We start from the raw sequence: 20,190 nt of genomic DNA, 5'->3' as shown, positions 1-20,190 counted from the left end.
GGACTGCCCAATAAGCTGAATTGATGGCCCCGATAAACTCCACTCCATTGATCTCCATACACAGAAAGAGATGCAGGGACGAGATACAAGGCAACTTAGGGAGCCTCTCTGAAGATTTAGGCCCAGATTGGTTCAAGTCATTTCCAAGACAAATTTCTATCAAGAGTTTGACGTGAGAGGAAGGGAAGCAGTGGACCCGGTGTGAGACCACGCTCAGCTCTGGCTGTCAAGTGAGGAAACAAGTCCTCACGCCCTACAGCTGGGCAGCCCCATGTGGGATTGGCAGTCTCGGCCCTTTCATTGACCTCAACAAATGGACAAGATCGCTGTCCATAAAATGACTCATGGGGCAGTTTGATCTACGAGGTGGGAGGATGGAGAACACCATTCCCAGATCGAGGTCAAAGGAGATGCCAATGTGCTTTGGGGGCAGGGCTTCTCTGTGCCGGAGTTCTGAGAGTGCAGCCAAGAGTGGTACCTGAGCAAAGAAAGTGAGAAGATGACACTCTGGGGTCACCATTCCCGAGGGAGGCTGTCCTGGCCATTCTTCCTAAACTTCTTGCCTCCCAGCTACCATCCGAATATGGTGTTGAAGTGAATCGTTAGCAGCCTAGAGCATAAGCTCAGGGAGACCTTGTAGCCCTCAAGATCAGCAACACCTGTTGTCCTTCAGGTCTCCTGTTGTCCCTCAGGTCTCCTGTTGTCCCTCGGGCCTCCTGTTGTCCTTCAGGTCTCCGGTTGTCCCTCAGGTCTCCTGTTGTCCCTCAAGATCAGCAACACCAGTTGTCTCTCATGTCTCCTGTTGTCCCTCATGTCTCCTGTTGTCCTTCAGGTCTCCTGTTGTCCCTCAGGTCTCCTGTTGTCCCTCAGGTCTCCTGTTGTCCCTCAGGTCTCCTGTTGTCCTTCAGGCCTCCTGTTGTCCTTCAGGTCTCCGGTTGTCCTTCAGGTCTCCTGTTGTCCTTCAGGTCTCCTGTTGTCCCTCAGGCCTCTTGTTGTCCCTCGGGCCTTCTGTTGTCCTTCAGGTCTCCGGTTGTCCCTCAGGTCTCCTGTTGTCCCTCAAGATCAGCAACACCAGTTGTCTCTCATGTCTCCTGTTGTCCCTCATGTCTCCTGTTGTCCTTCAGGTCTCCTGTGGTCCCTCAGGTCTCCTGTTGTCCCTCAGGTCTCCTGTTGTCCCTCAGGCCTCCTGTTGTTATTCCAGGTCTCCTATTGGTCCTAGATGCTAGTGTCCTTACACCAGACATTGTGCTCCATGTACCTGCATAACATGCACGGTGTTCCTGTGACCTCACTTTGGCTACTTCTAGTTTCCACTGTTTTCAGACTATGTGGACACTCACACCTGTTGGAGATATTGGCCTTCCAGGAGACCCAAGGATGAGGCAATGAGAGGATTCTCACTAGTGTGAGAAAATTCGAGATGGCCCCTTCCTCTCTGGCTGACATATCCATCTTCACAACCTTCAGGGCAAAGGGACTCCTGCCCACCTACCACTTCTCCCCAGACTCCCCACAGAGCCCCTTGGAGTAAGAGGAGTAAAGAGCATTTTCTTGATGCCATACAGCATGCATGATTTTGTTCTTTTCCATTGTTTTATTGTTCCCAACAACTGCCAAACCATTCCGTGTCTTCATCCCCGCTGCACAGATGAAGGAAATGAAGCTGAGGTGAAAATGTATCCTCTGGGGCTTAATTAAGCCTGGGTTCATCTAACTGCTAAGTCCTGCAGCCTGATGATGCCGCCTTGCTTTCTGTGCCACCAGAGGTGTGTCCAGGGAGACAGGTGCGTCAGGGGCACCAAGGAACCCTGCTGGGAAGCCTCACTCCTAAGCTGCCAATTCTGCATGAGGACTGGAGAGGGGATTTTATGTCTGGCCACTGTGTTAAATCACACGGATGGGCATGAAAGCTTGAGCTTTCCTCTGAGTTACACTACTGTCTTTGACAGAACCAGCCCCAGGGACACCTTCTTTGCCTTGCATGTGACCTTGTCACTTGGCCTATAACTGAATGGGGCAGTGACTGACTTCTAAGCCTCACATACTGACAAATAGGCCTAATTTTGACCTACAAGGCAACCTTGCTCAGGGACTATTGTATGACTTTCCTCAGGAGGATGTGAGCAGATGTCTAGTTTCCCAGATAGAGCACCACCAGCAGACCATGAAGGCAATTCTGCACCAGCCTATCTTGGTGAATCAGAGGATTCACTGGGGCTACTTACAAGAATGTAGATGACTCGAAGGCAGCTGAATAACCAAAGGACCATTCCAACATAGGTGAGGGCATCTTGAAGGCAGCTCTGCAGAAGACAGTCCTTCCCTGCTAACTGTCCACTGCTCATCTAATCTTGGGGGAGAGCTTTGTTACTCTCACACTTTTCTAAGTTTCCCAGGCCTCTAGTGAGTTGTAAGAACCTCTCTCCTCCATCCAGAAGGGAAGGCTTTAATTTGGAGGGAATGCTGATGGCTACATAATGAGAGTGCTAAGTAGTTAGATTTGATGATACTGAGAGACCAGGGAGCCTATCGTAGCTTTCTTGTGGGGACCTTCAATGTGAGATACTCCAAGGGGGCAGAAGCATAAGCCCAGGACAGGAAGCAGAGCACTGACAACAAGCAACTGTTGACATGGACGAGGATGACTGGGAACGATGCAATAGAAACGGAACAAAGAGGTTTCCTCAAGTCACACCCCTTACCTCCACAGCCCGTCTTTGACTTCTGAACATGAAGGCATGGGTCTGTATCATCCGCAAAGAACCCCAAATGGCACACACAGGCACAGCAAGGCTCACTCTATTTCTTGGTTGAAATTATTCAAGTTCCATGAAACCCTGGCTTTTGCTTTCCCTTTGTTGCTGTTTGCTTGCTTGCCCTCACGCCACTGCACGCTACTGCAATGCACAGCTTATGTGATTACGACACATTGTCAGAGGTGAGCTACATGAAATCTGGACTTGTCTGCACACCAGGAATTCACAGCACCTGGCTCAGTGTTCAGCAGGACGATTCTCAGAAAGTACAGTGCCTGGTGACAGACTCCTGAAGGAAAACTTAGATTCATTAGCAGGAGATCAGATCTGGCCAAGAGCACTGTACTGGTGGAGACTCCATCAAGACAGGACAAGAATGGAGTCAGCTTACATAATATTCCCAGCTTGACAGGAACAAAATTCCACATCCAACAAAGGGATAATGAAGCAAGGGTGGGGGTACTTAGCATAGACAGGGTTTCAGAGACTAGTCCAGATGTGGAAAAGACAATGGCACCTGAGATCTTGGAGCTCCAGTCACCTGCACAGTGAGAAGAATGCTCCAGGCAAGATCAAGAAACAGAATGTAGCCCAGGGATTGTTAAGGAGTGAGCTGCTGAGCGCGTGTACTCTCAGAGGCAGAAGCTTAATGAACATTTTTTTTTTCTGGTGATTTTTATCAATGCAGTGAAAGGATCCGCCATGCAGATAAGCTGAGATACACAGGAGCGCCGTCAGCTGCAGTGTAAACAATACCCGGAAGCAGTGAGCTCATTTGTTCCCCAAACATCTGAGCGATCTGGAGAGTATGGGAGTTAAATGAACAGTTGCTCAGACAGCAAAAGTCAACAGGCTCTGGTGGAAAGTTTTGTTCAGTGGCTCTGCTAGGAAGATCTGTGGCTGGACAGACCAGATCTGTGGCATCTAGGCTCAAGGAACATGAGGCAGAGCAGATGTGCCGGGGCAGGAAAAAGTAGGAACCCTAGATTTTTCTGGGGAAGCAAACTGGAGCCCCTAGCTCTGCTAGAGGCAGGAAAATGGATGTCTTCTAGATCTGCAAGGACAGGGGACAGGGGCAGGTTCAGGTAAGTCCCTTATATCTGCAGGGGCAAAGACAGGTAGGTCCCCTAGATCTGCAGGGGAAGGTGGGTCCCCTAGGTCTGCAGGAGCAGGGAAAGGTGGGTCCCCTATATCTGCAGGGACAGGGGAAGGCAGGTCTCCTAGGTCTTTTCTAATAGAAGGGATGTTATTTAGATTTGCTGGCGCAGAAGAGGCACATCTAGATCTGTAGAGAAAGGAAGATCCTTGGGGATCTGTATAGGTAAAAGATGAGACCCCTAAATCTATCAGGAAAAATGAAGGCAGGGTCCCTAGATCTGTCACAGAAGACTGGTTGCCAAGGAGAGCAGGTCTCTTTGTGGTCCAGCCAAGTCCAGTTTGGGCTCAACCTTTGATCTCCAGGTCTCAGGATGGGGAGGCAGCTTTCCATGGAGACTACAGTGTAATGTCCCCTAGAGCCTATCTGCTCTCATCGGCTGCCACAGCCCTGCTCCGCCCCTGTCCCCTGTCCACACCGTGATCCTCCAGGTGGCCAAGTTAAGACCATACTGCTTCTTCTCTGCCTCTGGCCTATAAGTCAGTTCAAACCACAGACCCAGATAACAAGAGCAACTGCATGCTGGGAAGTATGCACCAGACCCCAAATATATTACAGTCTTTGTCTTGCTCTCTCTAAAGAGCAGAATTTTATAAACAAAAACAGAGAGGCTAGGTAACTTACTGGACAAGGTCACCTAACTTTCAACCAAGAAACTTTGTTTTGGAGGCTAAAGAAGCAAATATGACTACTTACTAATCTATAACCTACACAGAAACATTACCTGTCATGGAACCCAGCATCTCTCCCAGGGTGCACAGCCCACTTCCTCTGTGTCCCTACAATCCATTTATGAAGATAAGGTTCAACAGCAAAGAAGAACACTGTCACCTTCCTCTTGTAAGATATTACGTGAAAGTTTGAGATTATTGCTTCTTCAAGAACAATCAATCTCACTCCTGGCTCACAAGGAGTTTAATTCATGTTAGAGAGAGTCAGAAGGCTCTTCCCAGAGTGCTTCAGTTCTAGAGTGACCTCCCAGTCATGTCTGCACTGTGAGCATTTCCAATGTGGGCAGCACAGCCCTTAGAAGAGTGTTTATTTCACCTCTCGTCCTGTGGTTGCTTCTGGTAGCAACCTTCTTTCATAGACCTCTGCTTCTCCAGAGCCAACATCCCAAGTCAGAGAAGCCCTCCTAGGCAGAGTTGGGGAAGGGACAAGGTGGTATCTCGGAGTCCTGAGAACCTACAAAGACACTGCCTCTGCCAGAGCACCTGTGAGAACCTGAGCACACACACACACACTCATGGAGACCAGAGATCCTTGGGGTAGGGGAATCTCAGTCCCTCTCCTCTTTGTTTGTGTGAGACAGGCTATTCTCGTTCCATTTCTGTTGCCATGACAAGTTCCCTGACTGACGAGCAGCGTGGGGGAAGGAAGGGTTTACCTGGCTTATGATTCCGAGTTACAGTCCATAATTTCAGGGACGTTAAGGCAGGAAATCAGGCAGCTAGTCACATCACACCACCAGTCAAGAGTAAAAAGAGAATAGACACAGGCTTGCTTGCTTTCTCCTGTCTCATACAGTTTATGGCTCAGCGCCTAAGGAAAGGAGCTGGCCACGGTGGGTTGGGTCTTCCTTCATCAACCAACAGTCAAGGCAATTCCCCACAGGCCAACTTGTCCTACATAATTCCTCAACTGAAACTCTCTTCCCAGGTAATTCTAGCTTGTGTCGAGTTGACGGCTAAAAATAACGCAGGGTCTCTCACTTCTTCTACATGCAATTCAAGGAATCCACCTGTCTCCACCTCTCCAGTGCTAGGATTGCAAACACGCCATCACACCAGGCATTCTGGCATGGGCTCTGGGGATAGGACTCAGGTCCTCATGTACTTTACTGATTTAATCTCTTCCTAGCCCAAAGGTTTCTCAGTCTTGTAAGGGTTCAGCGTTCTCCCATATATAACGGAACTGTAGCAACTGCTGGAATGTGACATGAAGATCAAGTCCAGCAGCAAGCTGCAGGAGAGCATATGCATAGCCCTGGCACACAGCAAGGTGCTATCTGCCAGCCTCAGGGCAGCACCACCAGCAATGCCATCTAGCTGTCCAGCCCTCATATCCCAGTTCCCACTGTAACGCCCTCCTGCCCTAGGACCATTACATGCTCCTCAGGGTCCTAGTGCCTGACTTCTTCAATGCTGCCATTCTGTCCCATTCCTCCCCTGATATTGGCAGAGGCCCCCTCTCTCTCTCTGGCTCTGTATTTGGGCTCGAATGTGGATTTGTCACAGCTGCTCTCATTAATGGTTGTAGAAAATGGACTTATCCTGTAAAGACCAACTCTTGATGCCCTGGCCCTAGTGCCTAACATACTTGCCAATCCAAGAGCCAATGCACCCTAGTGCCTGGGAGGGAGGGACATGGACCCCAGTGACACTGGAGAGAAAGGACTCAGGAGTGTCTGAAGATCTGCAAGCAAGAGACCAAAAGCAGCCATTACCCAGGGCTCTGCCCTGAGCTATCTTAGAGGCAGGCCATAGCATTGGTTGCCATGGAAATTCACAGATTTGGTACTGGAAACCTTTTATTCATACCCACACACCCCTTAGGGTAGGCACTTGCCCTTGGATTCCTCGTGGCCACTGTTTGGAAAGAACAACCACTGCGTGAGGAAAGAGCATATTGAGTCTGTCATTGCAACACAAGGGAGCCGAGGGCAGGAATGTGCCACCACCTGATCTGCTGTCACTGGGGTGGCAAACCCACCTGCCCTCACGGTTCCCGAGTGACCATTGCCTCAGCTCCGCATGGTGCTCCCGCCCAGCCGCTCCCACACCCATGTGTTCAGTGGTGTCCCCTGCGTCACCACCGTCCTCACTCCCCCAGGGACAGAGGGTCCCCTGATCTCTTCTCAACTTCATTTTCTCAACATGTTGCTATTTGACTTAAGTCCACTCAGACACACAGACAGCCAATGTGCAGTTCAGTGACTTCTGATACATGTGTGTAACACTGGCTTGCTCTTTTCTAATTTTGCCCCTGGTTATTTTGGGGTTCAGTGGCAAAAACAAAGGGTTTAGACATTAGAGACAGAATAGGGCCCATATTGAAAACTTCACATTGGCACCTATTTCACTGCCCATCAGGGACATAGTGACATTCAGCTAAGCAGGAAGGAGGTGTCTTCCCTTCAGTCCTGAGGCACTGTCTCTTTCCAACTCAGAAGGAAACAAGGGAGTTACTGCCCAGACCTCAAGCCTGTCATGCGGTAGTCTTTGGTAAAATGCTGTCTCCTTTGGTGGTCCACTGGGCAGCTATGTTCCTCAAAAGTCTGATGTAGTTTGACCTCACCCAACGCCACTGGAAGAAAAAGTCTCTCTTGATAGATAAGGTAGAAAAAGCCATTGCCACTTCTGTCTCTCTTTCCTTCCCTCCAGAAGAGGTGGAACAGGGAGGTTCCCTCTAAGTATCCAGGCCACTTCCCTGCCACAGAGACCACCGAAGTCAAGGCATCCATGGGTATAAAAGCTAGGCCCCCATCTTATTGGAAGCCACCAGAATGGTTATTCCCCAAGGGTATCAGCAAGTTATGCAGAAATCCACCTTGTCTGGACTCCCACCCAGTGTGCTCCAGGAGTCTGGACTGCCTTGTGCTTTGCTGGTGTCTGGTAAAAAACTCCATGTTCAAGAAACACTCATTCAATGAAAAATCCATGAAACTCAGGGACCAACTGAATGAACCCTTCACTGTGACAGTGCTTTGTTCTGAGCACAGGCAGACGACGAGGGTTGGATCACAGAGGCCATGCAAAGGAGAGGCAGGAGCAGAGGCATATCCCATGGGAAGCCTCTCTGGAGGCAGTTATTGTAGCAATGCAGCACCCCAAGCCTTGATAATGGGTTACTGTTTTCCAAAATAGAGATGCAGACCTGGCCTTCTCTGAAACTGGCCAGTCAACACTAGTGCTGTGGAAAGCAGTCCCTTAGGCCCACGACAGTGACACAAACTGCCACCTCACGGCAGTACAGCACAAAGGTTACCTGACCGAATTCTGTTGCTAGACTGCCTGACTTCCCACCCCAGCTCTGAGTCTAAGGACACCGGGCAGTGTTTGCAGTCTTTCCGCCCTTCTGTTCCCTCCTCTCTGCAATGGAGACTCGGTAACCAAGGGTGTGCCAGTTTGTGTGCACACAGACACAAAACTTATAAAGCATCTTTAAACACCCCCCCACGTGCGAGCGCGCGAGCACACACACACACATGCACGCACACACACACACACGCATGCACGCACACACACACACACACACACCCTTCTCCTCAGGTCCCCAGATCTGCAGCCACCTTCTCTTCAGGCCAGGGACAGCCACACTGGACCATCCAGCACTCAATAAGTGCTCAGTGAATGTTGAAGGAGCTGAGTTGAACTCTCTCTGAGACAGTGGTTCTCAACCTTCCTAATGCTGTGACCTTTGAATACAGTTCCTCCCGTTGTGGTGACCTCCAACCATAAAATTATTTTTGTTGCTACTTTATTACTGTAATTTTGCTACTGTTGTGAATTACAATGTGAATCTGTGTTTTCCAATGGTCTTAGGTGACCCCTGTGAAAAGGTCATTTGAACCCCAAACGAGTCGCAACCCACAGATTGAGGACCACTGCTCTAAAAAGCCATACCTTCTAAGCTCAGCTTCACAGTCTTTCCTGAAAATCCCAAAGAGAAACTTACTATGGTTTGCAGCTTTAAGGAACACTTAAATATGAGGAAGAAAGGGGCAATGAAGATATGGGGGAGCTCACAAAAGTTAATGAGATTTTCTCACTATGGTACGTGCCCAAATTTTAATAATTATGAATAATAAAGAATCTAGATGAACCTTAAAGAAATATCCTTGTGTAACAAAAAGACAGACTTCTCTGTCAGATGTAATGACTTGTTCACCTTGGAAGACAGATATATTTTTTAAAAAAAACTAATTTAAGGAAAAAAGTTCTAGTTAATTGGTTTAAAATGACATATTAGTGAGGCTGCTAGATAATTCTGGTGCCTATAAGGGATAATTTGTGTTATTAATCCCCAAAATCTCTAACAGAACGAAGCTGTCCCCCTACTCAGCAGACGGGAAACTGAGGCCCAGAGGGTAGGCCTTGGCTGAGATGGGAAAGAGACACATGCATCTGGCCCTCCCCCCCGGTCCTGGCCCTGTTCCAGCACTGTGAGGACCCATGGCCTCATAGCCAGGATAGCAAGAGCCTGGCCACTGACTGCTCACCCACTGGGTCTGAGGTCTGGCAGGGGCCGGTCGAGGGGTAGTCGGTCACTGAGGTAGGCGTTGTAGCCGTAGTACTGGAACTGCTTCAGGGCCACACGCCGGCCTTCGGGGCTGAGCTCCTGACCCCAGTGTGCAAACAGGGAGGAGTCCGTGAAGGGCTCAGCCTCTGCCTCTTCGGGCTTGGCAGGAGCCTCTGGAGAAAGAAGGGACAAGGAGACAGTGGGTCAGAGCGGAACTCTGCATATGCCGACACCAAGCCTTTCCCTTCCTTCCATGAGCCCTTCCTCAAGGAGTGAGTGGAGACGGGGATTTTCATGGTCCTCAAAGATTCATTCACCCAAGAATCTATCACGCCATCCACCCGATAACCATTGCCGCCAGAGATATAGACATACACCCAACAGGGGCTACCACGAAGTTGATGATTATGAATCTGACAAGCTAACACAGAGACACTGCATTTTCCATTCTATTCCTCTGCCAAGAATATTGGCCCAGCCTCCTAGGTGGGCTTCTGCTTCTTCTCCAGTCTGCCCCCCTGCACCACATCCCCCAGAGTTCTGGACCTGCGCCACCTCAACATGGACGTCCATGCCAAGGTAACAGCCACCTGCTACACACTTAGAACTGCTCCCTGGACTCCCAGGGATTATGGAGACATCCCCCTTCAAGTTCAAAGGCAGTTCAGGGTTTCCCAGTGTCTCCCCAGGCACACAGAGAGACGTTTCTGGCTAGACCATTGGCTTTGAATCTGCATGGTCAGAGATTCAGATTCTCTTCCATCATACATGAGCTGTGAGGCCACAGTGAGCACCAGCCTCCCTAAGCCCATGCCTCCCTTCCTTCCAAGTGAGATCACAGATCTGAGACACATGAGGACTGCAGAAGATAACACATGAAGCACTTAGGTGAGTGTATGTCTCCCAGTGAACACGTAATCTGTGGGAACCGGGAGCAGCAACAGGAATGGGTCTCTTAATCCCTCTTTGATGCCCAGTAACGGGCCTAGCACAGCTTTTAGGCCAAAACTTAAACTAGTGTCCTGGGACAGACAGTCAGGAAAACCACTTAAAGAAATGACAGTAAACCGACATCTAGCCCAGTGGACCTGGTGCCCTCTATGGCATGAACATACAAGGTGGAGCCCAGGGCCTGGAACCAGATGGAGATCAGAGGATGCAGTAGTAAGCCCGGAGCAGGAGAGACAGTTATAGGGCACCTATTGGGTCCCCTCGGCTGTCTGTATAGAGCTAGTATGGAGATGTATTAAAGAGATCCACAATAGCCCAGAATGGAGTTTACCAAAGGTGTGTTTATTTGGGGATAAAACACAGTAAGTATAGAGATTCACAGTCCTCTGTGGGCTCTGGAAGCAGGACACTAAATCCAGCAGAAAAAGGGCCATGCAAATTTTTCATCTGCACTTATAGTACCTCAGACCATGCCCCAAACGGGTCAGTATCTAAAAGGCTATTGCTGAAGGAGTTCCCACAACACTAGTAGGTATACAACACACCTGAAGACACAGACTGGAGACAAGGCCAGGGTCTTCATGTCTTCCAGACCTGGGCACTCGGTGCTCCAGATGGCCACCTACTCTTGAGTCACTGTACTAAGAGCTGCTCTGGGAAGAGTGACTTTGCCTGCTCACAGAGGCTCCCAGCATCCCTGGACACACCAGAGGACTTCAGAGGCAGGAAATCTGGCATGGCTAGAAGTGCTTGGCAGTTCAGAAAGCAGACCCAAGCAAGGTGATGCAGGGATGATATGAGTGAGAAGAGATAGATGCAGGTGTAAAGGGACTCTTAGTCGCCCACCAAACTCCCAGAGGGAGCAAGCATGAGAACTTCTCCTTTAGAGGCTCTGACCACCCACTGGGTTGGAGGTGTAACTCATTAACATTAGCCAAGCCTGAGCCATGGCCTTTTCCTAAACATGCCTACACAGCCCATCATCCTAACTGATCCTCTTCGGAGAGACACACAGAGAACACGAGATATGTGCCTGGGTTCACCCAGCAGGAAATAGAAGACCTGGGATGATTCCATCCGGGAGTCCTATCCCTCCCACTCTCCCCCCACTCCCCCGCCCCCCCACAAACAGTGGACCCCCCACTGCATTTTATGGGCTGCACAGCAGCAGGCTGGGACCCACAAGACAAGGTGAGTCATATCATTACCACGATCTATTGGGGAGCACAGTATCACCCACACAGGCATTTCTAAGGGGTTTTAAGATGCAGGAGCCAGCCCAGTTTCAGAATGCTCCATTCCAGACTGGGGTGCACCTGTGCATTCTCCCCATGAGGCCTGCTTGCATGATCTTGAAGGTCCTCGTTATCTCTACAAAGATGAATGACTCATATGGGGTGGGGAAGAGCAGTAAAATCTAAATCAGTGAGCCAACTGAATCATATAATATTTAAAAGAAATGGAGTTTTATTGCTCTCAAATGCCTAAATGGATATTACCAAGTAAAATGAGATCAGTTAATGAAAAAATTATGATTCACAATTAGGCCTGTGTTGCATAATAATGTATTACAAACAGATTGAAGGCAGAGGTTACAGCACTGTGTCCCCACCTTGTTACTTGGTATGGGTACAAATGATTGCCACCATGAAACCAGCATGCTCTTAAAGATGAACTAGGGGACTGGGAGAGAGGGTCGTGGTGCAGTTGGTGAGATGCTTGTTCTACAAGGAGCATGCCAAGTTGATCCGCATGTCAAAAAAGAGCTAGATGTGGTGGCATGTGCTTGCAGTCCCAGATGTGGTGGCGTGTGCTTGCAGTCCCAGATGTGGTGGCGTGTGCTTGCAGTCCCAGTGCCGGGGAGGTGGAGACAGCAGCCGCTTGCTGCTCACTGCCCAGGCCATGTAGTCTACCTGCTCAGTTCCAGACCACAATGTGGATGGTACCTGAGAAGTGATACCCGAGGTTGTCTCCTGGTCTGTACATACATGTACACCATGTGCGTGCACAGACATGCACACACACAACACACACACCATACACACATGGTGAGCTAAGGGAACTAGGAAAGCAATATTTGTCCCCTTTTTATATTAAATATTAAGTTAGCATACAAATAATATGTTACATGATGACATTTTCATATGTACACATCAATCTACTTTGCTCTTATCCTCCCGCATCCCCAATGCCCTCCTCAAGTCTCCCTTCCCCACCTTTGGTTGAACCTCTTTCCCCTCCAGACAAAGCACTTTTTGTTGCATATGCATTCTGGTGCCCTCTTTTTGCTCAAGACCACTTCCTCCTTTCCCAGTGCCCTCTTATGTCCTGCAGTGCACCCTGTATATAAATTTAAATCCAGACCCCACATTTGAGAGGAACATGCCACATTTGTCTTTCTGAGCCTGGCTTATCTCACTTAGCACAATGACCTCCAACTCCAAACACTTTCCTGAAATGTCATGATTTCATTGTTCTTTACAGCTGCATAAATTCCAGCATGTGCGTGTGTGTGCGCGTGCATGTGTGTGTATCTTTATGTCCACAGGTGTTCAATCTGTCAAATGAGTGAACAGGGCAGTAGCAGAAAATCCTGGGAGGAGACAGAAGGCCACTGCTTGCCTGCAATCCAATCTCTGCCTCTCACAGTGTTGCAGGTATAAGCATGTAGCCATGTATGACTTCTTGTGTGGGTTCTGGGGATTTGAACTCGGATCTTCATGTTTGCACAACAAGCATTCTTACTGACTGAGCCATCTCCTCAGCCCACAATATGCATTCAAACAGCTTTGTTCTGTGCTAGGATGATGGTTGAATAATGAAACATAAAGATGAACCAGACATATTCTCCATGCTCGTGGGACAGCTGGCTTAGTGAAATGGCAACACAGAAAGTTTGATCAGTGTTCTGACAAATGGCACACAAAATGCCATCAGGTCCCTGGAGGACAGGAACAGCTTCCAAGATGAGAAAGTGCTTGGGTTAGACCACAAAGACTAAGTAAGACCCATAAGATCACTTCAGAAAAGGTTCCAGAGGAGGAAGGCACAGTGAGAGCCAAGACGCCAAAGCAGGGGCAAGTGTGGTGTCACGCTGAGGGTCTGGGGACAGATGCTGTGCACAGGTCCACAACAGGAAAGCAGATAGTGAGGCACATCCAATGCTAAGGAACTTGGAACAGAACTCACTCACTCACTCCTCTCCTGACCACAGCCCCATCTGCATTGTGGGCCAGGACCCACTTAGGGGAGGTAAGTCTTGGAAAGGCCAGAGAAATTTCTAGAGGGCTGCTACTCAGTGGGTCTGAGCTTGTGTGGACCAATTACTAAGCTGTGGGCATACTTTCACAGGGTAGAGATGACTCTCAAGAATCCCCTCTGAGTGTCCCTCTTTTCCTCACAGCTTTGGGCTTTTTCTCAGAAGCCTTCAGATCTCTTGGCCAGACAGAAATCTAGGTACAGGCTTGGTCTAGCTGGGAGCCCCCTGGGTCCTGCTCAAAGCCAAGCCAGTGCCTCTGTAGTGTGGTTAGAACCTGTGGCTTGCCAAGTTCTTGGCAAATGTGTATATTGTCAGCCTGTTTCCTGAGGCAGGATCTCACTGGAAAGCTCTAGGTGGCCTCACATTCTAGGACCTTCTGTCTCAGCCTCAAAAGTACTGGGATTCTAGGTGTGTGCTGTTGCACACAAGAGAAAATAGATTCTATCTCTCCACTATCCCTTCATACACAGGCCCCTGTAAACAGAATAATGAATTCCTAGGGCACTTTCTCAGCTTGGCAGTTCATCCATGGCAACGCTCAGTCCTTACTGTATATGTCTTATTTTCCAGAAAGTTCTACCACTGGTCATATAGCACATACAGGAAATGTTATAACACTGTTTCAGAGCTGCACCCACAGAACCTGACACTCACACACAAGAGTGGAGCTGTGCAAATCTATCCTAACTGTCTCCGTGCTGATTCTCTGAGGCAAGGGAAAGTGGGGCAAGGAAGCAATTGCAAAACTCTGAGCCTCAGATAATCTGTCAAGCACCTGGAGCACAGGTTGATGCCCTGCTGTGCCTTTTGAATCTGGCTTTGCAGCTAGGCCCTGGTGGTGCTGAGAATCCAGAACAGAGAGACAAGGTTGGATCTCTGAGTGATGCACGCCTTGCAGGGCTGCCCAACCCTGACCCCCTCTGACTGTACCTTTCTCCAAACCCATAACCCTTGAGAGCCTCACAGTGGGAAGACATTTGCCAGCTCTTGCTAGAGCTGCAAGAGAAGCAGCTTTCTGGAGAGATTTCAAGAGAGCTTTGTAGCCCAGACCTCTTCTTCAGCAGAACCCAGCACCCATCTCTGCCGTCTGGATTCCAGCACAGGACTCCCAGTGCACAGCTGTTGCAGGAGGTCAGAGTGGCTTGGAGTCAGACCACAGAGCTGAGGAGGCAGACAATGCCACCACATGGGATATGGCTCACCCGGCTGAGTGCTCAGCAATTGTCATCTAGACTAAATGGCAGGCTTTCTGAGAGTGCAGCTTTGCTTCGCAGGGCTTGGCTGGACTCCCACTGGAACCAGATGGAGCCTTCTTGTTCCTCTGATTTTCCTCAGGTATTGGTGGCCCTCTCACTAGCGGAGCACACACTCAGATGGCTTTGAGAGCGAGTGAGGAGTGACCCAGCTTTGCCCAGGGGCCAAGTCCTTGGTCACTGCTGTTTCTGTTTAGTCTCAAGTCCTGTTCAGAGCTGTGGTTGTTGGGGACTTGGTGACAAGACCTGGAGACAGAAGCAACAGGTGACCCAAATCCTGAGGACACAGTTTCTAGGCACCGGGGTCTTGTGTTTATCAGGAGGATACTGCACCTATCTCTTGGTCCTCCTCCCAGACATCTCTTGGACTCTTGTCTCCTTACTCCTGGGCCTGTCATTCATGGCCTCTGAGCAAGACCCAAAGGTGCTTCAAGTCTGTTTCTTTCCCTTGTGGATTGGAGCCACCTGCCCAGGTGCTGTGGGGGAGGATGCTGTGACCTTGGCTTTAAATCTGGGACTGGAGAGGTGGCTCAGTGCTTATAACACATTCTGATCTTCCAGAGGACCCAATTTGGTTCGCAGCATCTATGTTGGGTGGCCCCCAAATGTCTCTAACTTCAGTTCCAGGGGATCAAGCTTCCTTTTTCCACCCCTCCCTGTCTTTAAAAACAACTTTGCTGAGATATAATTTGCATATCACGATGTTCACCCTGCTTAATGTCCAATTCAATGATTTTTTAGAAAACTCTTCTTCAACCCCTAAGATGCCTCTGCTCATGCTTTATTTGGAATTAAAAAGCAAAGGACTAATTGAACATCTAGAAGTGAACAGTTGCCTTAGCAGCTTTCAGCGAAGCCCTGCTGGGAACAATTCACCTTTTCCTCTGAAAACCTGGATGCTGGGCCTTTCAGGGAAACCTAGACAGGGTTTATAGTTCTTCCCATCACCGCCCATGAGGACAAGATTCATGGGCTAACCAAGGAGAAGTGACAGGTGCAGTCAGTGTCCGGACCCTTCCTTCAACACAGGTCCACTGTGCAGCCTCCCTACCCCAAAGCCCCAGCCTGGGACTTGGTCTCCACTTCCTCCTGCTAACACTCAGCCTCAGGTTCAAATCCCAGCCTTGTCCTGGGCCCAGATGAAGCAAGGCCCTGAGCCCTGTGGCTGTAAGGTCCCACGTTTACTATTATCCTAGAATTCTGGAAATGGGTGTGATAGGGTCTCACTGAGATAAAAACAACGTGTGGACAGGCTTTTTGCTCCTAGGGGCTCAGAGAAAATCTACGTCCTGCCTTTTCCAATCTCCCTAGGCTGCCAGGTTCCTAGCACATGGCCCTCATTCCATCTTTACAGCAGCAGGCCTTCCTCCTCACAACACACCGGCCTCCTCTGCTTTCTGCTTCCCCACTCCCTAAGAACCTTCCAGTCACTCAGGAATCCCATCTGCTCGGGATGCTTTCAACTTTAAGGTCAGCTGGCTTAAGCATTTCACTTTCTTTTTTTTTTAAATTAATTAATTTATTTATTTCTTAAAGATTTCTGCCTCTTCCCCGCCACCGCCTCCCATTTTCCTCCCCCTCCCCCGATCAAGTCTCTCTCCCTTGTCAGGCCAAAGAGCAATCAGGGTTCCCTGTCCTGTGGGAAGTCCAAGGATCACCCACCTCCATCCAGGTCTAGTAAGGTGAGCATCCAAACTACCTAGGCTCCCACAAAGCCAGTACGTGCAGTAGGATCAAGAACCCATTGCCATTGTTCTTGAGTTCTCAGTAGTCCTCATTGTCCGCTATGTTCAGCGAGTCCGGTTTTATCCCATGCTTTTTCAGACCCAGGCCACCTGACCTTGGTGAGTTCTCGATAGAACATCCCCATTGTCTCAGTGTGTGGGTGCACCCCTCGCAGTCCTGAGTTCCTTGCTCATGCTCTCTCTCCTTCTGCTCCTGATTTGGAGCTTGAGATTTCAGTCTGGTGCTCCAATGTAGGTCTCTGTCTCTGTCTCCTTTCATTGCCTGATGAAGGTTAATATTCAGGAGGATGCTTATATGTTTTTCTTTGGGTTCACCTTCTTATTTAGCTTCTCTAGGATCACGATTTATAGGCTCAATGTCCTTTATTTATGGCTAGAAACCAAATATGAGTGAGTACATCCCATGTTCCTCTTTTTGGGTCTGGCTTACCTCACTCAGGATAGTGTTTTCTATTTCCGTCCATTTGTATGCAAAATTGAAGAACTCATTGTTTTTTACTGCTGAGTAGTACTCTAATATGTATTTATTCCATACTTTCTTCATCCATTCTTCCATTGAAGGGCATCTAGGTTGTTTCCAGGCTCTGGCTATTACAAACAATGCTGCTATGAACATAGTTGAGCATATACTTTTGTTGTATGATAGGGCATCTCTTGGGTATATTCCCAAGAGTGGTATTGCTGGGTCCAGGGGTAGGTTGATCCCGAATTTCCTGAGAAACCGCCATACTGCTTTCCAAAGTGGTTGCACAAGTTTGCATTCCCACCAGCAATGGATGAGTGTACCCCTTTCTCCACAACCTCTCCAGCACCATCTTGCACCTGTCAGAATGGCTAAAATAAAAGCATTTCATTTTCATCTGCAGCCCGACTTCCCCTTTTCAGAGAGGCTGGAATGCCCATAGATTTCAGCAGTGCACACAGGCAGGTTTCTGGGTGGCCACCATTCTGCTGACACAGTCAGGGCTCAGTGGTTTGGCCCCACCTGCCTCCACTCTTGGGAAGAGGATCGAAGACTCTGTCCCAGGGCCTCAATGAGACAAAGGAACCCTAGCGGATACTTGTGTCTACTGCTCACTCAACCCCAGCACCCACATTGACTGCCCACTGCAGTTGGCAGGAGTTGGGCAGGGCTGCTGTCAGTCAGCATAAAGTAGAGGAATCAGGACTTGCATCCTGGGAGGGAACCGAGATGTGAGTGTACATTCCCAGACAAGTAGGCTGGATGTTAGAGGGTTTCCAGGCCTTAGCTGGGGTCCTGGGGAGAAGGCTGGGTGGGTTTATGTGTCAGGCAAGCTATTGGATGGCAAGCTCACTCCAGGGATGGGAAAACAGCTTTTTCCTGAGTGTACTGACTCCCGATTGAGTCCTCCCACCCCTGCACGGAGGGATTCTGAGTACGGGTGTGGCTGAGCTCACAGTCAAGATGTCTAGTACAGGCAGGGGCAGTCAACACTTGGTATGTGCACAGTTACAGACAAGGAAACAGAGTGCGCCAGAAATTGTGCACAATAAAGCTGCTGGGAAAATGCTCAAATTTCCCCTCCAAGCTGATGAAATAAAAAGTACATGCAAAAAAACTCATTTTAGGGAGTGGCGAATGAATGTATCTTAGGAACTTGGATTTATGAGTGCCATTACTTACTTCTTTAAAACCACCCTTTACTCCTAGAATTCTGCTGGCAAGATATAATGAACTCTGAAGCACACACCATCATTCTCCTTCCTTGAGAGCTGACAGCCAGGAGCTGAGCACCAGACTCCTAAATATACACCTCACGTTCCCACATAAAGCACCCAGTGTCCGCACATCAATTTCCGGGGATGAACTTGTTGGATCCACCGTGCCGGCCTTTGAGGGCCACATTTTTCCTGATGGGGATTCACAGATCCATCTGTGGGAGAAAGTTACGGGCCCCACAGCTGACCCTTTCTCTGCATAATTCTCTCTGAAGTACTGAAGCATGCTGCAAAAGGAAGCCTGCACCCCTGGTACCCAGCCCCAGAGTCTCCTGTTCAGGAGTGCTATGTGAGTAGGAGAACCTGTATTCCATGCATTACAGATACTACTGAGGCTGTGGGCCCAGGGTCTCACTACGAACATCATACGGTGACACGGAAGGGGTAAGGAATGCTGTGGGAGCCATAGGCCTGCTCTCTAGCCCTGACTCTAAGCCCCACACTGGGCAGGGCTGACAGGCCATCCCCTTCTCTAGGTTTCTAGGTTTTCTCATTTATAAACACAAAGTTATAACAATATCCTTTGTATCCTAACATGTCACTGGCTCTAGCTCACACAGACACATGGACTTCTAGCTCAGTTCCTCGTGCCTAGAGAGGTTAAGGGACTTAACTGAGCCACACAGTTGGAAGCAGTGAAAGCCAGAACTAAAGCTCACCAAGCTGCTGGATGCCTCGTTCCTTGGTGAGTGCCTTCTATCACCCACAAAGACCCTGCAAAATAGCTGTGGCCTCTGATAAATGAGTATTTCCAATATGTCTGATATGGCCAGAAAAGAGCCTACACCAAGGGCAATCTGGCAAATTCCTTTCTGCCTCCAGAGCTCCCCAACAGGGCAGATGGCTGTGGCCAGATCTTACAACTGCTGGCAGTAAGGTGGGCCTTACCATGCATTTGAGAAGGGGCTGAGGATCACTACCCAGGCCCTGTTGCTACTTTGCCTCAGGTTGCACTTGCTGGCTTACACACTTATGCTCACACTTGCATATGCACATACATACTCTATAGTTCAAGCACACACAGGCATGAACCTGAACATGTGCACACATTCATGCAAACACATATTTCCACATGTGTACACTCATACTCATTTCACATACACTTGTGTATGGACATGCTCTTATTAGTATACTCTTGTGTAGTGCCATACAATATATATGAACACACATGCATATATTCTCACACATGAATGTGCATACTCGCATACATGTATACACAGACACACAGTTACAGCCTGTAGCAGTTCTCAAAAGCTTGACCCAAAAGCAGATTCTCCTGTTCCAAGTGTCCACTCAACACATGCAGCAAGATCACCAAAAGCCAGCTACTGCAATGAGCAGAAAAGAACACCATAAGTTTAAAATAAATTTAACTTAAGCTAAAATATTTTGGGGCTGTACTCTAACTAAACAGTCCACATATGAACCTCAATGTGCAGTTTGGTCTGAGTCACAGCCTGGTGAATCTGGGGTTCACTCATATGTGCCTGGGTACCCAGCCAGGGAAGTTCAGGGATGAGCTGGCCATGACTCCCAACAGCTTCTGTCCATTGAACATCAATGTATGACATTTCTCAGTCATAAATCTCCCAGCCCAGCAGCTATGGCTGAACTGCAGCATGGAAAAGCAGATTTGTCTGCGACAGGCTTTGAAGCCACGTCAAAGCAGCCATCAAAGGAAGCAGGCCATTTTCAAACAAAATCCATTTCTCAAGCATGATAGCAAAAAAAAATATTTATCACATGAAAGATGTGAAACCTGCATGATGTCTTGATGCTGTGTTAGTCATGCAGTGTGTACCCCCTGGAACGTCTGCAAAACCTGCCACGCCTGTGATTTTGAAGGGGGTGAGTGTGTGTATGAGTTTTTTTCCTCTAGCAAATTCTTAATTTCCCAACCTAGCCATGCCACCTGGGCACCAGAGGCTGAGGAAGGAAGCAGATGCAGCCTACAGTCAGACAGGCTCAGCCAAGGGCTGCACGAAGGATCTGTGTAAGTCTGGGACACAGCGAATGGGCCCTGTGCTTCTCTGCTTCCATCACAGCAGACTCTGAAGGACATCTGTGCTGATTCGTCTGCACAAGGTCA

At 48.9% G+C, this 20,190-nt stretch overlaps 1 protein-coding gene across 1 annotated transcript in view; it reads right to left on the bottom strand.

Moving 5' to 3' along the window:
- Positions 1-20,190, bottom strand: part of Galnt18 (polypeptide N-acetylgalactosaminyltransferase 18) — a 327,380-nt gene that overhangs the window by 159,634 nt on the left and 147,556 nt on the right. The window contains exon 2 of the mRNA XM_057778042.1: positions 9,134-9,326. Within this exon, the coding sequence (XP_057634025.1) occupies positions 9,134-9,326 (193 nt within the window). The remainder of the gene's footprint in view (positions 1-9,133; positions 9,327-20,190) is intronic.

This window comes from Chionomys nivalis, chromosome 8 (assembly GCF_950005125.1).
Source record: "Chionomys nivalis chromosome 8, mChiNiv1.1, whole genome shotgun sequence".
Classification (NCBI taxonomy): Eukaryota; Metazoa; Chordata; class Mammalia; order Rodentia; family Cricetidae; genus Chionomys; species Chionomys nivalis.
This window is presented reverse-complemented; position numbering and strand designations above follow the sequence as displayed.